The sequence below is a fragment of the Berghia stephanieae genome, chromosome 3 (assembly GCF_034508935.2).
Source record: "Berghia stephanieae isolate SIO BIC M18660-M18661 chromosome 3, UCSD_Bste_1.3, whole genome shotgun sequence".
Lineage (NCBI taxonomy): Eukaryota > Metazoa > Mollusca > Gastropoda > Nudibranchia > Aeolidiidae > Berghia > Berghia stephanieae.
Window position 1 is genome coordinate 31,242,633 of NC_088362.1, and position 17,765 is coordinate 31,260,397.

General features: G+C 34.0%; 1 protein-coding gene across 6 annotated transcripts in view; it reads left to right on the forward strand.

The window, feature by feature from the left end:
- The window catches only part of LOC144967526 (cilia- and flagella-associated protein 47-like), an 86,881-nt gene that overhangs the window by 52,341 nt on the left and 16,775 nt on the right, over window positions 1–17,765 (forward strand). For 4 of the 6 annotated variants that reach the window (XM_078904905.1, XM_078904907.1, XM_078904902.1 and 1 more), the window contains 12 exons: window positions 173–436; window positions 1,107–1,124; window positions 4,515–4,682; window positions 5,290–5,401; window positions 6,828–7,082; window positions 7,957–8,096; window positions 10,316–10,438; window positions 12,540–12,675; window positions 13,595–13,800; window positions 15,267–15,410; window positions 15,877–15,995; window positions 17,325–17,379. In XM_078904905.1, the coding sequence (XP_078761031.1) occupies window positions 173–436; window positions 1,107–1,124; window positions 4,515–4,682; window positions 5,290–5,401; window positions 6,828–7,082; window positions 7,957–8,096; window positions 10,316–10,438; window positions 12,540–12,675; window positions 13,595–13,800; window positions 15,267–15,410; window positions 15,877–15,995; window positions 17,325–17,379 (1,740 nt within the window). The remainder of the gene's footprint in view (window positions 1–172; window positions 437–1,106; window positions 1,125–4,514; window positions 4,683–5,289; window positions 5,402–6,827; window positions 7,083–7,956; window positions 8,097–10,315; window positions 10,439–12,539; window positions 12,676–13,594; window positions 13,801–15,266; window positions 15,411–15,876; window positions 15,996–17,324; window positions 17,380–17,765) is intronic. The other 2 variants (XM_078904904.1, XM_078904906.1) reach the window with 1 other exon arrangement.

Below are 17,765 nucleotides of genomic sequence, written 5' to 3' on the forward strand. Positions count from 1 at the left end.
TTAGGTGTTGCTGTTGGCTATGGGTCCCTTGTAAAGTGTTTTGAGCACATTTAGTGGATTTTGCGCAATATCAATGCTCTAGAATAGCGGTGGAAGTGGGCATTGATGTGGCCTAGAGCAGCATACCTAAGCAAATCCATCTATGTAATTTTTAAAATATTAAATTCTGCAGGTGAAGGTGACAAATACGAGCCCAAAGAACCTCGTCTACAACGTATTCATAGCTGGTCACGATGCCAGGGACTTTATTGTTCCCAAAGGAAGTCTCATCACTGTCCCACCAAAATCCACATTGCCGTTATCTGTGGAGTTCAAGAGCCGTTTGCTACGACCTGCCCATGCTGTGTTGGTATTAGTTGGAAAAAGACAAGGGGCAGCAACTGGCAACACCCTGACCTTTAACCTTGTGACAGAGATTGACAACATCAGACCAAAGGTTTGTTCTGGTTTGTTTTTTATTTAGCTAAATGACAAACGAGTAATTCAGTTTATCTTTTGCCTTTACTTTTTCTCTATAAGTTTCTTCACTTTCCCAAAAGATTTTTTGAGCATAACTGTATGACCCATAATTTTACTCGTAAGTTTATACATACTTAAATTCCACTTTTGAAATACTTTTTTTTAATTTAGACATTATATGATATGAAAGGACAGTTATGATTATATTATAGGATTGGACAATGCACTAGTTTTAAAAAGATCTGGATTTTAGCTTGGCATCTTATTTTTATTTTTAAGCTGAAGTGCGTCTGATTTCTTGGTTATCTGGATTATTTTTTTCCAGTAAGATCAAAATGAAAAATTTCCACAAGAAATCAATGAAAAGAAATTTAAATTATTGGATTTTTAAAAACATTTATTATATTTCACATGATGAAAATGTTAATTATTTGACTTTATCTTTCTTTGTCTTTTTAAAAATATATTTATATCATTAAAACCGAGATAACAACATTTATATTTTATCTCTATGTCTTAATATAGACGTTATAAATATGCTAATATATTTACAGTTACTTATAATCTCTTTACATTGTATATATTTTAGACAGTAGTCATAACATAAGTAAATAACATTTTTTTGTTATTTTATCTTGATGATACAGAAGAAAGGTGTAGACCAGGTAATATAGGTTTGCCGTGGCTTCATATTTATAATTCATCTTAACAGCCTCCTCACTCAGTTTGAATTTGTGTATGATGCACCTTCCCTTTTCTTAACTCTTTCATAACCATGTCACTTCTTGCAGTCATTTTCTAATTTCCTTAAGATAACGGTTGATTTCAATATGGCACGAAAGTCGTATGGTACGCCTTCTACTCTTCCAGTTCCAAAATCCATGGAAGTTTGTATGTAACCAGTCATTTGGACGACGAATAATGAATAGGTTACATATTGAATATTGGCATAACTATTTTAGTAGCAGGATACATAGGCAAATTATTAGGATTATGGGATGTAAAAGAGCGAGGATGGATGATTTTTATTAACGCTGAGCATATGTTTAGACTAGAAAGTAAGATGCTATCACTCTGAAACCAGAAGATCAATTACACAAAATTTATTTATCCAGTCCCCGGGAAGATAATTTTACACTTCAAATGAGATTGGAACCAGTTTTTTTGACATCACACTTTTGTTCTCTATTAACCACAAGACATGAGTAACATGTTTATGGCAGACCAAATTTCAGTGAGTCCTACAATTTGTATTATCAAAGATTTTAGAAACTCTATGGAATGGTCGACTTTAAAAAATTTGCTTTTGTTGAAATCCCGTTTCATAAATTAAAAATTTTTTTTTTACGAGATTGATGGTGCGGTCAGTTTATTTAATAGACAACTAGTATGGATATATGTGAGGCGAGGTTGCCTTTGTCATCTAAATAGAAAAAGGATAAATTAATTGTTTGATATTATAAAAATAGTTAACCCTAAAACTTTCTCATCATTCGTCTCACACAATTTTCAATTGGCTACATACCAGTTTTTAAAGCACATTTATTCAGAGATTTAATCAGATACATATTCAATGATTTAACAGAATTTACACACATTTTATACTCTCTCTCTCTCTCTCTCTCTCTCTCTCTCTCTCTCTCTCTCTCTCTCTCTCTCTCCCTCCCTCTCTTCTCTCTTTATCTATCTATCTATCTATCTCTCTCTTTAAAAAACCACCAATGAATGGAAAGTCATTTCTATTTTTTTTATTGGGCTAACCATCTGCCTGCTGCAAATTATTATTCATGGATTGTTTGAAAATTAGATGAAATTTGTAAGGACAAAAAAAAAAGGATCTCATTACAATATCCCCAGTACTTCATTCCTTTGGAGATCTGTTATAACTTATCCACAGAGAGAGAGAGAGAGAGAGAGAGAGAGAGAGAGAGAGAGAGAGAGAGAGAGAGATTGTATGTATGTGTTTAGTGTGTTGGTGCACTTGAACGTTCCACGTTTCCAGTTTCCTTATGAAAATGAGTTTGAAACACATAAAATGCCGGTTATATTTATCTTTATTGGACATTTCAACCACAAACCATTTCATAACCCAAAGTGTGTTCTTTCTCCTGTCTACTAACCACCACGATATTTAACAAATCATTGCCATTTGAACTCGTGTGTAAGGATCCAATGTCCATTTATGTAACAATGAAACAGTTACTGTGACAATTAGGACAATATCCTTTCAATAAACTTCACCATCATCATTATTATTATTATTATTATTATTATTATTATTATTATTATTATTATTATTATTATTATTATTATTATTATTATTATTATTATATTATATTATTATTATTATTATTATTATTATTATTATTATTATTATTATTATTATTATATTATTATTATTATTATTATTATTATATTATTATTATTATTATTATTATTATTATTATTATTATTATTATTATTATTATTATTATTATTATTATTATTATTATTATTATTATTTATTATTATTATTGGGTTTCTTCTTCTTCTTCTTCTTCTTCTTCTTCTTCTTCTTCTTCTTTTATTATTATTATTATTATTATTATTATTATTATTATTATTATTATTATTATTATTATTATTATTATTATTATTATTATTATTATTATTATTTCCATCTTAATATTATTTGTGCCAAGTTTCCAATGATTAAAATCTAATGTTGACAGTGAGTGATGCGTAATTTTGGTATTGGCGCAGACTGAAATCATCTAAAATATAAAATATTAGTTATCCATTTCTACATAATGAGCTTATTCATCTCAATTATCATTTTGAATAAGAATTGTTGTGCAGTCGAATTGAACTCTATTTTAATACTTAAGACAGTTTGTGAAACGTTTGACTTTACCATATTTATTTTCCACTAAAATATTAGATTTTCAGTCTAGTTGACAATATGTATTAGCTACAATATGATATATTGTTGCAGTATTGATACAATATTTGTTATGAAACTGTTCGTTAAAGCTCTTAGAAGATGCACTCTTAGCCCTCCTAGAAAGTTTGCTTGTAGCAAATACATTCTCTTGACAACACATTCATCAAAGCGCTTTGAGTATGTTTAGTGGATGTTGCGCTGTATAAAAGCTGAAGTTGGTAGGGCATCTTTATTTAAAGGTCTCAATCTTGCTCAAACGCTGATAGCAGTAGGTTGGTTGTCATATCTCTAGTATCTTAATTTGATTAATTGTTTTTATCACCAAAGCATAAAGATTATGCACTTCAGAGGGAAGAGTCAAATGGCAAAAGTATCATTGATGACCTATGCAGAGACTCCTTCCATTCTGCTTTCCACTGAATCATTCCTCTTTATCAGAGGAAATTCAGTGCTTCCGTCCATTACTATAAAATTCTGTATATTAGTGTACTACTATTTGACACAGAAACGTAATCTGCCTTAGTTATACAGGAGGTAAATGTGCTGTCAAGAAAATGTATTTGCTACATGAAAAATTTCAAGGAAAGCTAAGAATGTATCTACTGAGAGCTTGAGCCTTACTCGGTGCTTGGTTGAGTCCTTGGTAAAGGCTCCTTACTCACATTATCTCACTGTACTAGGTGTAAAATGAGTACCTGACTGTACTGTTAACGGTATTGTCTCTGTCTGAAAAAAATATATTATCGCCTAAAAGGCATCATGTCTTGTTCTACTTTTTAAGTGTTGCTGTTGGTCAGGGACCCTTTGAAAAGTGCTTTTAGCACGTTTAGTATATATTGCTCTAAATAAAAGATAACGTTTGTAGGGCATCTTTATTTAAAGTCTCAATATTGCTCAGAAGCTTAATACCTTTAATTTGACTTTTGGTCTAGTACCACACCTGCAGACCCAACTGTATGGGCCCTTGACATAGCTGAGGAAGACAAAGGCGTTTCTTCACAAAATAGACATTAAAACATGAAAACAATATTAGAGGGAACGAAGAAGAAAAAGAAGAAGATTAATCGTTTTTATCACCAAAGCATAGGGTTAATGCACTTCAGATTTATATTTATATTTTGTCTTGTTTTAGAACACAGTGAAGGTGGAGTCTCCATGCTATGAGCTGGAAAGAGTAATGCTGGAAGTGACGAATCCATTCAATGAAGCGGGAGACTTCAGAATTGTTCTCATCGAATCCAACACAAAGTCTATGGATATATCTACTAGTTCTTCAATGGTCAAATCAAATATGAGGAAGGTAGGGAAATGTATTGGATTTTTTAAAAACCCTAATACTTAAACTATTTTTATCCAGGGTCCTGGTATTGCTCAGTTGGTAGAGCACTTGCTTCTCACACAATGGGACCAACATGGGTCCTGGGTGCAGTCGAGATGTATTTTTTTATACATCGCCCCTCCCCCCCCCCCCCCCCCCCCCATCCTGATTGTGGAAAATACTTTGCAGCAGACTATTGTCCTATTCAATGGATAGCAAGAAATTTTATTGACTGTTATAGGAATTGGTATAAACTCCGACTTCATAAGCATAATGGCTATGAAAAACCACTTTTTTATTTACCGGCTTTATAAACCCTCTTTTTGTACGAGTAATAATTGTATTTCTGAAAGATAATGAAGAAAAGAAGCTTATTCGCCACCAGAATTTGATGGGAACGTGGCAATGTATAAATCAATATTTATCCTTGCCTCTTTAATTAAAAGATATTGTTAATGTTACTGATATGTTCGGAAAAGAGTAGTGAACCTCGTTAATCCCCTAAATCAAAGATTGTATTTACTCTGTTGCATTGTACACAAATAATGTACGGTAACATTTCATGGAATTTTTAATTCTCTCTCCAAAGGCAAAGAGGGTTCGTTCTAAGATAGACAACGGCAAGAAGAGACCTGATTCCCCACCAGAAATAATCCCCATGAACAGGATATTGGAACAACAAGAGGCAAATGTCAAGACTTGTAAGTTTCTTATTTTTCTTAATGTTAATGTTGCTACTGGAAGCTCAAAGAAATAAATAACAATAACAATGTAAAATTGAATGCAAGCTTCAATTTAATATACGAAAACAGATAAAATGGACGTTTCAGGTTTCCCCTTTATCAACAAAACAGGATGAATGAAAGACTACAAACAAGTGAGATAATGTGGTAGCATAGTTGAGTCCTTGGAAAAGACTTTTTACTCACATTCTCTTACTGTATTCAGGTGTAAAATGAGTACTTGACTGTTTACAGCGTTGTCTCTGTCCGAAAAAAAATTGTAATATCGCCTAACGGGCGTTATGTCACGTCCTACATGTTAAGTGTTGCTGATGGCCAGGGACCCCCTGTAAAGCGCTTTGAGCATGTTTAGTGGATATTGCGCTATATAAAAGCTCAGTTTTAATTTGTTTTTTTTTTATAATGGGGAGGGGAGGGGGAGAGGAGGGGGGGGGGGGGGTCCCCGATAACTCAGTCGGTAGGGTAGTCTCCTCACACGAAAAGAGACAAGGGTCGGTCCTGGTGAAGTCAAGATTATTTTTTTTCTGAGCCCTTCTGCCCACCCAGCAGTGATTGGTTAGGTAGCAGAGTCTGTTAGATCTAGCAGAAACTACTTTGCAATAGACTAGATCCTATCCAAAGGTAGCAAGCAATTGCTATTGTTCATTTCATGCTGTCGAAACAAGGATATACTCTGGCTGCATGGGGCTAATAGCTTAGAAGGACGACCTGATGGGGGCAACATGTATGTAACATTGAATCTTATTTATAAAATGGAAATGAGACAAAATTTTAGATAAACAACAAAAATGATGCTCTGGAAGGAGCTAGTAGAATACAGTGTGTAATAAAAATAAAGGGAGTGAAAATGACTCTTATAAAAGATACAAAACAAAGTAAACAACGTTACAGCCTTTGGCCTTCTTCAGGTAAATATGAAAAGGAAATATGTTCCCTTCACTTTACTATACATTTTATTGACTCATTTAGGCACCTCTAGATTTTAGAATACAATGGAATCCTGATAAAGTCAACACTGCTGGACCAGAAAAATTGGTTAACTTTAAGCAGGGTTGGCTTTGTCCATTATCCACACTACATAAAGAAGAGAAAAATTGGTTAACTTTAAGCAGGGTTAACTTTATCCATTCTCAATGGAACACACAAGATAGAGAACAGAAAAAGACCAGCAAAGACCAACAAGAGGTGTTGACCTTAAGCAGAACTTGACTTTGAGCGTGTTGGCTTTATGCAGATTCCACTGTAGTAGAATAATATGCATGGCAGGTCCTATTATGGCATTTTATTCATCATAGATGGCAACTGCTGATTTTCAGCAACTATATCTTTTCCCAAAGATATTGACCAATTATTTATCAGATTTCATTCCTTTCCTATCAAACAGCTCAACTCCCATACCTACAAGCATTCCATTCTCCAATGAAATCTGTCAAACTTGAAGCTAATGGGACTGCAGAAGTGGAGGTGGATTTCCTACCCTTCAGCGTTGAAGAGCGCCAGTGTTCTGTCATTTTCCGTAATGAAAACATTGGAGAGTTCCTATATTCAATTGAAGCCAAGGCCCTATTTCCTTTACCCTCATACTTGCCATATGTACCAAGCAAGACCAGCGTCAGAATTAGCAGTGCTGCTGCTGCAGGTGTGTCAGAATTTTGTCATTTTTGTTATTGTTGTTTTGTTTTTTGTTTTGTTTTTTGGCTCTCATTGGATACCATATCTATTGTTTTTTATTTCAACATTTTCTAAATTCTATAATTCTTTGAAAACATTAAATACAATAAAATTTGGGCATTTATAAAGTGTCCTATACAACTGTTTACATACATTAACCACTGGGGCCTCGAAAACAATACCAGAGGATACAGTATCCTCAACAAATTGCCCTGGAGTTTTTATTTAAGAAGTAGTGAGGGTGAACAACAATATAATCTATCATTTGCCATTAACATTGGCTGCAAATGAGAAATAGAAGGAATCTCGAAACGCATATTCAAATGTTTAATCTTACCGATACAAGTCTTTTGTAAGACCCAATTTTGTTGGGGTTTTTATTTTGTTTGTTTGCTTTGTTTTTGTTTCTTGTTTGTTTTTGTTTTTTGTTTCTCTTGATGTTGATTATTTTGGCTTGTTTTTTTTTAATGATTTTTTTTCTTTGATGTTGGGGGGGGGAGGGGAAGGGGGGAGTTGGGTCTTTTTTTTTACAAATATTTATATTTTCCCAACATGCCGCTTACATTATCTGCACATGCCAATAGTTCACTCCTGAAATGAATATAAGGGGTTGTGTAGAATGTAAAAAACGAACTTGTATGTTTGTTTTTGTGTTTTTATATTTTTTGTCTTTTGTTTTGTTTTGTTTTTTTTTTTTGTTTTGTTTAGTGTTTGGTTTTTGGTTATTGATATTTTTTATTGTTTTGGGTTTTTTTGTTGCTTTTTAAAAATGATTTTCCCCCCAATAGGTACAGAATGCCATAGAATATTTTGTAACAGAAAGATCATTGTCTGTCAAACAGGGAGTGGGCGTGGCATGTACGGTGGCGATGACAACATCATCTACTGGAAGTGCGAGTCTGGTCAGATGCTGAAGGAGACACTGTTGATACCTGTCACCAACATGGTGAAAGAGAGGGCCCTTATCATAGCGGCACAACAGGTACGTACTCCTCGCCTCTTATTTTCAGTCATTTATTTTAACAGAAATAATAATAATAATAATAATAAATGGCATTTATATAGCGCTTTAACCCGTTGTCACAGGCTCTAAGCGCTTTACAGTGATATAAAACAAAACATATTACAGTGAGACAAGTGTGAAGGAAACGTGATACGAATTCAATTTAACAACAACAAAATATGAAAATAATATTGCAACATTATGACGTAAAAAGATAAAACTTTAAGCGAGATTTGAACGTTGTCAACGAATCCGAGCATCTCACGTGTGACGGGAGAGAGTTCCAAAAATGGGGGGCCGAAAATTGAAAAGACTGTTCACCTATTTTACGCAATGGCTTAGGTTTGACAAGGATTGATTGGTCATTGCTTGACCTCAAGTTTCTATTGGGGACATATATGTTTAGAAGGTCTTTAATATAGGAGGGACTGTTCGTGCTCAGGGATTTGTAGACAACAGTACAAATCTTATAGGCAACTCTTTTTTCAACAGGAAGCCAATGTAACTCACGGAGAAGAAGAGTTGCTGACGGGTATTTTTTGTTATTGCGTACAATGAGCCTGCCTGCGTTATTTTGAGGAACCTGAAGTTTGCTAATTTTGTCTTTAGCTAAATTCGCCCAAAGGGAGTTACAATAGTCCAATTTAGATAAAACCAGGGAATTAATTAAAAGTTCTGTTATATGCTTCGGTATTAAATTACGAATTTTGCTTATTTTTTTCATTTCTATGTACATAGATTGTATGGTGTTATTCACGTGGCTTGTCATGGAAAGATCTTTATCAATGATGACGCCAAGGTTTTTTGCTTTATTTGAAAATTCTATTGTGCTATTTCCGAGAGTAATTGGTGATTTATTTGCCTGTTTAAGGATACTCGGTCTTCCACACATTAAAATCTCAGTTTTACTATCATTTAATTTTAACTTATTGTGGTACATCCAAGATTTAATCTCATTAAAACAGCTCGTAATTCGTTGTATTAAGAACTGTAAATTACTAAGGGGTGCTGAATCATATATTTGCGTATCATCTGCATAAAAATGATAACTCAGATTGAATCTGGATATCACACTAGAAAGGGGCTGCATATATACAGTAAAAAGGACAGGGCCAAGAACAGAGCCTTGTGGCACTCCAAAATTTAGTAAAACTTGTTCTGACTGAACACCATTCACCACGACAGTCTGCCATCGATCCTGTAAATATGATGTAAACCATTTAAGGGCAATTCCTTTTATGCCGAACATATTTTCTAGTCTTCTTAACAAAATGTCATGGTCATTGGTGTCAAAGGCAGCTGAAAGATCTAAAAGGCATAATACATTGATATTGTTAGCATCAGCATTACATAACAAGTCATTAAAGATTTTAAGAAGCGCCGTTTCAGTACTGTGTTGATGTTTGTAGGCTGACTGAAAGGGTTGTTCCAAACTGTTGAAATCTAATACCTTCTCTGTGTCTTCTATCCCCCTATATCTGTTTTCCAACTTGCTTTCTGTCTTTGTCTTGGAATGAGATTTCTTGATTTTGTCCTGACCCTGGCTGAGAGGGAGACAGTCAAACGTACAGTTAGTTTTGGGAGATGATATTTTTTTCCTTGTAAATCATCTCTGTGTTTTGCACTGTATTATGTTTTTTTTTACATATTATTTATGAATTGTAAACATTTGAGTGTATTCCTCTAAGTGGGGACCTGTACTTTGATAGTGTGCTCTTGGAATCTACAGCTGTTTTCTATTTGAACCAATTCCCCTTTGTCTTACCTTTTCTTGAGTGCTTTAATTGTAATTCTAGAACTTATTACTACCCCATTTCCTTCCTTTTAACTGGCTCTGATATGACATTAATCTATTGCAAGCGCCGTAATACCATTAAAAATAAATAAATAATGCTTTCTCATTGCAATTTAATCAATGAGAGGGCCCTTATCATAGCGGCACAACAGGTACACCTATCCTCTTATCTCCTGTCATTTTGTGATTACGAAAGAGAATCTAAATTTGAAAAATGTTGTTTACATCATAATGGATTAAAAAATTTTCCCACAGTTGGTAAGGGGAGGGTTAAGTGGATATTTAGCTTTATAAAAAGCTTAGGGGGGAGGGGGGACCTTGGCTTGTTTGTTTTCTTTTGCTATGTTGTAATTGATTTTCCTTTGCACCCTATTTCATTACAATTTCATCTCTCATCATTTAGAAAATGACAGACAAAGAGGTCCAGCGTAGGCAAGTGACCGGCACAATGATGAGTTGCAGCGTCACGTCCAAGACAATCAAATCTCTGTCCAATAATCCAGAGGCTGCTGTCACTATGGCTAAGGTAAAAGTGATACATAAGCTGCTAGAAGCTCTGTGGACTGTAAAAAATAATAGATAAATATGAATATAACAGCTTCTTAAACTAACAAAATACCAAACAGTTAATATAATAATAATAATACAGTAGAATTACTTTAAACCGAAATTTTGGGGACCTTCTAAACCATTTCGGTTTAAAGACATTTTGGTTTAAAGCAAGTTTCCGTTTTGCAATGTTTTTCAAGGGTAGTAGTAGTAACTATTTAAGGAATTTGCTAATTTAATCGTATCATGGGTTTCCCGTTAAATGGAGTTGTTGAATAAATGCTGTCTTCGTAACCTTAAAAATTTTTTATTTATTTTATCTTATTTTATTTTATTTTTTGTGTGTTTAAAAAATATTTTTGGGGGTGTTCGTTTTCAAATCAAAATTGTTGAAAGAGTTGAGTTCGGGATGCCGTGTATTTTACATATCTCCGTCTTGATCAACTTTTTTTTCATCGACTTCACATAGTATTTGATTATAAACTCCAACGTGTAAGAACAGTGCTTTCTTTTAGACATCTTTTAGTAAAATGCAAAGCTAAAATAAGATCGAAAGTTCTTGTGCGATAATTGATAATGAATGATGCACAGCTACTCAGAGGTGAAGTGAAGTAGAAATGAAAAGGCGTGTAAATGCTAAGTTGTCTACTACACATCTCTCTTTTGTTGAAAAGCCATTAGTTTCAAAGGCCTAATTACATCAAACCTCCCTCACACACACACATTTAACCAAAGTGGAAATGAAATGGCATGTCAATGGTAAGTTGTTTACCACCCCCCTCCTTATTGTCGTGTTGAATATCCAGTCAGTTCCAAATCATCAACACACGAGCGAGAACATCTCGCTTGCGTGATTCTACGCCCCAACTCCCCCTCTTTCCTCATTTTTCGCCTGCCAGTCATCCGCTGTCTTCCTTTTCCAATCTGTGCGATTGTGGTGTTGGCCAAGCCCAAGTGCAGTGATCAGTGACAGCTATAGAGTATATGAAGTCCTAGGCAGTGATTGAAGTATTTGCCTACCCCAGACCCATCACCCTCATCTTATACTTACGCTCTTTGTTTAATATCGCCGGGCATTATTACGTGTGGCCTCCTTCCCGAATTTTTGAAGAAAAATAGAGAGAGAAAAAGGGAAGGTGCTCTCAAGTTGTTTCGGTTTAAAGAAAGTCCTGCTTAGAAGTATTTCGGTTCATCGTATGAATTAGTACAAAGATAATGAAGAAACTAGTACAATTTATTAAATTCTTTGCGGTTTAAGGTATTTTTCGGTTTAGCTTCTTTCGGTTTAAAGTAATTTTACTGTAATAATAGTAATAATAATAATAATAATAATAATAATAATAATAATAATAATAATAAATGTACATTTATATAGCACTTATGCCGAAGCTTCGAAGTGCTTCACATTGATCATCAGTAAAAAACATTACACACTGCAGATTTGGACATACGAAAAAAAGCTCACACGCATCCAATCACACACACACACACACTCACACACATATATATATATGTGAAGGAATCTTCCGGATCTTATTACTTACAGATAGGACATGCCAAATAATTCTTTGCCTTCTATCTGGTTTTTAAATAATGTATTTATCGTCTGTAGATATGATAGAAGTTATACTCTATTTTATTTTATTTGTTTTCCATGTTTATTTGTTTATTATTCACCCCTCTCCTCTGTTTTAAATTTGTGTGATTACAAGTTTAATAGTTAGAATATAAATTTTTTTTTTTTAAGTAGTCGTTCAGAGCCATTCGGCCCATGGAGCCGGAGTTTATCCTGGTTTCTATAACGTGAAACGGACAATAGTAATTGTTTGCTATCCTTTGGACAGGACACTAGTCTATTGCCAACTACTTTCCACCAAATCTAACAGACTCAGCTACCCATTCACTGCTGGATGGACAGAGAGGGGGGTGGTCAGAAAAAATCTTGACTGCACCCAGGATCGAGCTTGTCCCTTTGCATGTGAAGCGAGTTCTCTACTAACTGAGCTATCATTACCCCCTAAAACATCGTTTCAATTTTCTTACCATTATCATGCTTTTAAAATTTTTTTTTATCACAGTCCCATGGTCCAGTTTCCGATGTATACAGACTAGAAGTCGACTCCGAATACTTCAAAGTCCCAGACATGTTAGTCATGCCAAGCCCTCTGGACTCCAAAAACAAATGTCTACCTCCTGGAACCAGAGTGCCTAAAGGTACCGGCCATTCAATTTTGCTATATTTAACATCAAGAGTTAATGTTAGGTCTGACAAAGTCAGTAGAGATTATGTGAAGAAGAAGGAGAAGAAGAAGAAGAAGAAGAAGAAGAAGAAGAAACAGGAGGTGGAGGAGGAGGAGGAGGAAGAAGAAGAAAAAGGAGAAAAAGGAGGAGGAAGAGGAGGGAAAAGAGTGAATTTGGAAGTATCTTATAATTTATCTGGTTGTAATTTGCAACTTGATGTTTTTATATCAGAAAATTATTAAGGCATTTTCACATTAGTCTGTTGAATTTGTTGACAGATATCATTACAAACACTATAATATTTAATAATAATAATAATAATAATAATAATAATAATAATAATAATTTAAAACATTTATGCCTATTCCATATACCGACAATTGAAGGCGCCTTTTCAATACAATAATCAATACCTTCATTTCATATCATACCAAGGAAGAAAAAAATAAGAGAAAAGAAAATGTAAGACAATTAGTTTTTTTTTTTTTAATGGAAACTTTTTTTATCTTTCATATTTTCATATAAAATAGACCAAAATATTTGTCTTAAAAGTAGCTTCTGTATTGTCAAATGAAGAGAAAAATGTCTTTAGTTCCGTTTAAATTATTTCATTGCTACTAGTTAGGGAGCAGCGTGGCTCACCAGTACGGTCTTTGCTTCATACCTGAAAGATACCGAGTTAGATCACTCGCCGCTGGGCTGTGTGACCTTGAGCAAGCCACCTCGCACTAGCTCAATTTGCGTCACTGCACTGCGGCTGACACCTGGGTTATTCCAGGCTTTCCTTGGAATAGACCTTAGAGACAAATTTCCCCTATGGGTTGAATAAAGGGAATTTTATTAATTTATTTTATTTATTTGTCTCATTCTTATAATCAATAAAATGTTTCAGATGTCAATTTGGATGATGGTATGGTGGAGCTCCCAATCAGCTTCAAAGCCAAAGAGCCTGGCCACTACCCGGCCACCATTACTATGCGTGCCATTGACGACATGCGTGTGTACCGCATAGAGTGTACAGTCAACCCAGAGGGCAGCACTGCTGAGTTAGAATTCAACGCACCAGTGCACCAATCTGTTACTCAAAACATTCCTGTGGTACGTACCGCCTGTCAGTTTTGTCAATGTCTTTTGCTTTGTTTTCTTCATATGGTGAGATCTCAATTTTTGTCCATCATTTTGTTTTTTTATGGTTTATTTTTGAAAGGGTCTTATTTCCTTGCTTTTTTTATTTTTTTGTAATTTTTTTTTTTTTAATTCGATTTTCTTTTTTCTTTTTTTTTTGGTGTTCTTTAATTATCTCTTTCTTTAGTATTTGTTGTTGATTGTTTTTGTTTGTTTGTGTTTTTGGGTTGTTGTTTTGTTTTTTTTTCAGATGACAGTAAATTGATTTTTAAAGCCTATTTCAATATAAAATACTTAACTTATGAATTTTACTCATGTGTAATACATGTTCTTGTTGAGTTTTATTGTATTGACCAGTTGATATAGATAAAGGTATTATTTCTTTAACGTTTTATTAATGAATTTTCCAATGTATCACCTTTAGATATTTTCCACTTTCTGTTTTGTTCAGGGGGGGGGGGGGGGGGGGAGGGGAATGACTTGTAAAAAGGTTAACCATGACCTTGAGATAGATTTCTGAATGTGTTCTTGGTCTCTTTTGCAATTGAAAATAATTTTTTTTAAATGATTTCACAGTAAAGCAACTTGTACACCTCTGTTTTCATTCAAATCATTTTATTTTCGTAAATTGTATCATCAGACTACACTACCGCTTCGAAAAATTTGTAGAATTAGGAATCTTTGTTCTATCTACAGAACAACATTGGCATATTTAATTCAATAGGATGTGTTGAAAATGTCATGTTGATTCTGTTGATGACGCAATACATTAATCAAAAACTTTTAAAAGTAAATATGAATGTTTTGCAGGGACAAATTTGTCATTTTTATAGCTGTATAAAGTAACTTTTCTTTTCCTTTAAAAAGAAAAATATTAATTCTTAGAATTATAAGTAGGCAGGTACCAGCAAACGAAGTGGTAGTAATGACAATGGATCCAAATGGGCCATTTTATTACTTTTAATATGTGGTCTTGTGGTATGACATTCACTTTCGGATTGGATGGTCCTGGGTTCGAGCCTCACTCAGCGCATAGTTGAGTCCTTGGAAAAGACTCTTTACTCAAATTCTCTCACCGTACTCAGGTGTAAAATGAGTACCTGGCCATCAACAGCATTATCTTTATCAGAAAAATTGTAATATCGCCTAACAGGCATCATGTGTCGTTCTACATGTTGCATGTTGCTGTTGGTCAGGGACCCTTTGTAAAGTGCTTTGAGCACATTTAGTGGATATTGCGCTATATAAAAGCTCTAGTTTAAGAAGAACCAGGAAAACATGAATTTGATAATTTTTATAAAATGAAGTTGAGCCAAGACTATTATTCAATATATTTCAATTTATATTAAATGTTATTTAATTTAGAATCTTTCTAGTCTTACCCCTACAGCTGTGACAGAAAAATATTAATTCTATTGTTTTCATTTGACTGGTAACAGATGAATGTAACAAACAATGACTGGCCCCTGAAAGCAACCATTTCCGGTGATGGGTTCTCAGGCCCAAGCACCTTGCTGGCCAAGGCCTTCGTGACGACTCATTATCCGTTGGTTTTCAAACCACTCAGGGAGAAAGAAATTACAGTAAGTGAGACGGGATCTAAATATAAAACAAACGTGATAGTACATTTCATGAAACACTGTTGAGTATTATCTTTGATGGAAATACCCACACGCCGTGTTATGAGTTTTCAATATGTCATGAAACAGAAGAACATCATCAACATCATCATCATAATTAATATTACATTTTTCACATTGCCCATTATGATTTTAAACTGTCATGTAGCGCAAAAATTCTTCAATAATGAACTCGTAGGCTATTTGGCCTTAAAAGTCAGTGATTCCAAAGCAAAATAAAAATGTTAAACAACAAAAAAAGAGCAGTGGAAAATGTATTTTTTTATTTTTCTACATTGATTTTTCATTTAAATAATACCATCATTTTTTTAAAAATTACAGTTTTTAAATTGTACACTACCATGTGACAATATACATTGAAACATAGAAGGATAAAACTTATAGTTCTAATTTTTTATTGTCATCGAAGGGCAAGCTGATTTTGACCAACAAAGATGACGGGACTGACCACGTTTTCCATTTGACAGGAAAGGGCCAAAAACCATTGGCTTTGGACCAAATTAAACTCCAATGCGGAGCCAAATCTAGGTGAGAATGGTGACCAAATCTATTATTTTTCTTTTAATTTGGTTTTCTTTGGTTATGACGAAAAAATTTTGGCTATTTCGTCATCTTTTAGAATAATCTGGTTTGAATTATTTAAAAATTGTTCTATAAATGTTATCTTATATGTAATTATCATTTGTACTTAAGTTGGCCCTTTCAAACTAAGTGCTAAAACAAATATATAAATGAAAACTAAAAAGCATACATAGTTGAAAGTTTTGTTGTTTTTGTGGGGTTGGTTCTTTTTTTTCGTTTTGTTGGGGGGGGGGGGTGATTTTTTTTTTTTTTTTTTTTTATTGTTCTTGTTGATTTTTGTTTTTGTGGGGTTATTTTTTATTTTCATATTTATTATTAAGCATAATTCTCATATCTATCAATACAGCTTTCAACAGTAGTTATTATTAATGATTATGCAAATACAATTTCTTCTAGTTTTGTAATTTTAGAATGCTTGTATTTCTGTCTCATATAATCGAACTCCAAGAATACACTAGGTTATTTTTTAATTAAATTTTAGACCAAGATCACTCTTAAATAATCGATGCATCTTGTTTATACATATTGGATAAAACTATCCAATGAAAATGTTTTATTTTGGCATGTGACAAAACTGTCCAAGTACATTGGACCTTTATTTCATCGGTATTTTTAAAGATTTCCTGCAAAGCTGGGATTTCCCAATTTGAACAGTTTACCACTTAATTTATTCAAAATGCTGCTGTGTGGGGTTCCCGGCCTCCCATAGCGGGCAGGGAGGTACTTGCTGTGTCTCCTATCCCCCCTGTATCTGTCTCCAATTGCTTTCTGTATTTGTCTTGGAATGAGATTACTTAGTTTTGTCCTGACCCTGGCCGGAGTCCTTGCAGGAGGGAAACATTCGAATGTATAGTTATAGTTTTGGGAGATGATAATTTTTTTCCTTGTTAATGATCTCTCTGTTATGTACTGATATTTTTTTTATTTTTAGCACAATATGATTTGAGAGTATTCTTCTTAGTGGGATCTTATGCTGGTGTCTCGGTGAAACTTTTAGGTGATTTCAAACTAAGTACACTGATAGTATGCCCTTGGAATCTACATCTGTTCCCTATTTGAACAATTCCCTTTTGTCTTACTTTTTTCTCAAGTCCTTTTAATTGTACATCTAGAAGGTTTTTACTATCCAATTTTCTTCCTTTTTACTGGCACTGATATGACCTAAATGTGTTACACACGCCGTGAAACCCTTAAAAACAAAACAAAAACAACATTGATATGCTTCACTTTCTGACTTGAATATCATCTTTAAAATTGTTCTCTTTATTTCATCAGCCTTATCCATGCTGTCAAAGTTCCAAATGTAACAAAGAAGAAACTCACATACAAAGTAAGTAGATGTTAACATTTACCTTACCTAATAATTCCGCGACTGGATAAAAAGATAAAAGTGCATAAGAGCCATTAGATTTCAATGTAATCATATATTGCATTCCATTATGATTTTAATGTCCGGCTATGTGGTCTTGTGGTATGACACTCGCTTTCGGATCGGGAGGTCCTGGATTTGAGCCTTGGAGAGGGCTCTTTACTTACATTCTCTCACTGTACTCAGATGTAAAATGGGTATGTGGCTGTTGACAGCGTTGTCTTTGTCCAAAAAATTGTAAGATCACCTAACAGGCCTCATGTCCCGTTCTAAATGTTCGTTGTCATTATCCAAAAAATTGTAATATTACCTAACAGGCGTCATGTCCCATTCTAAATGTTACGTGT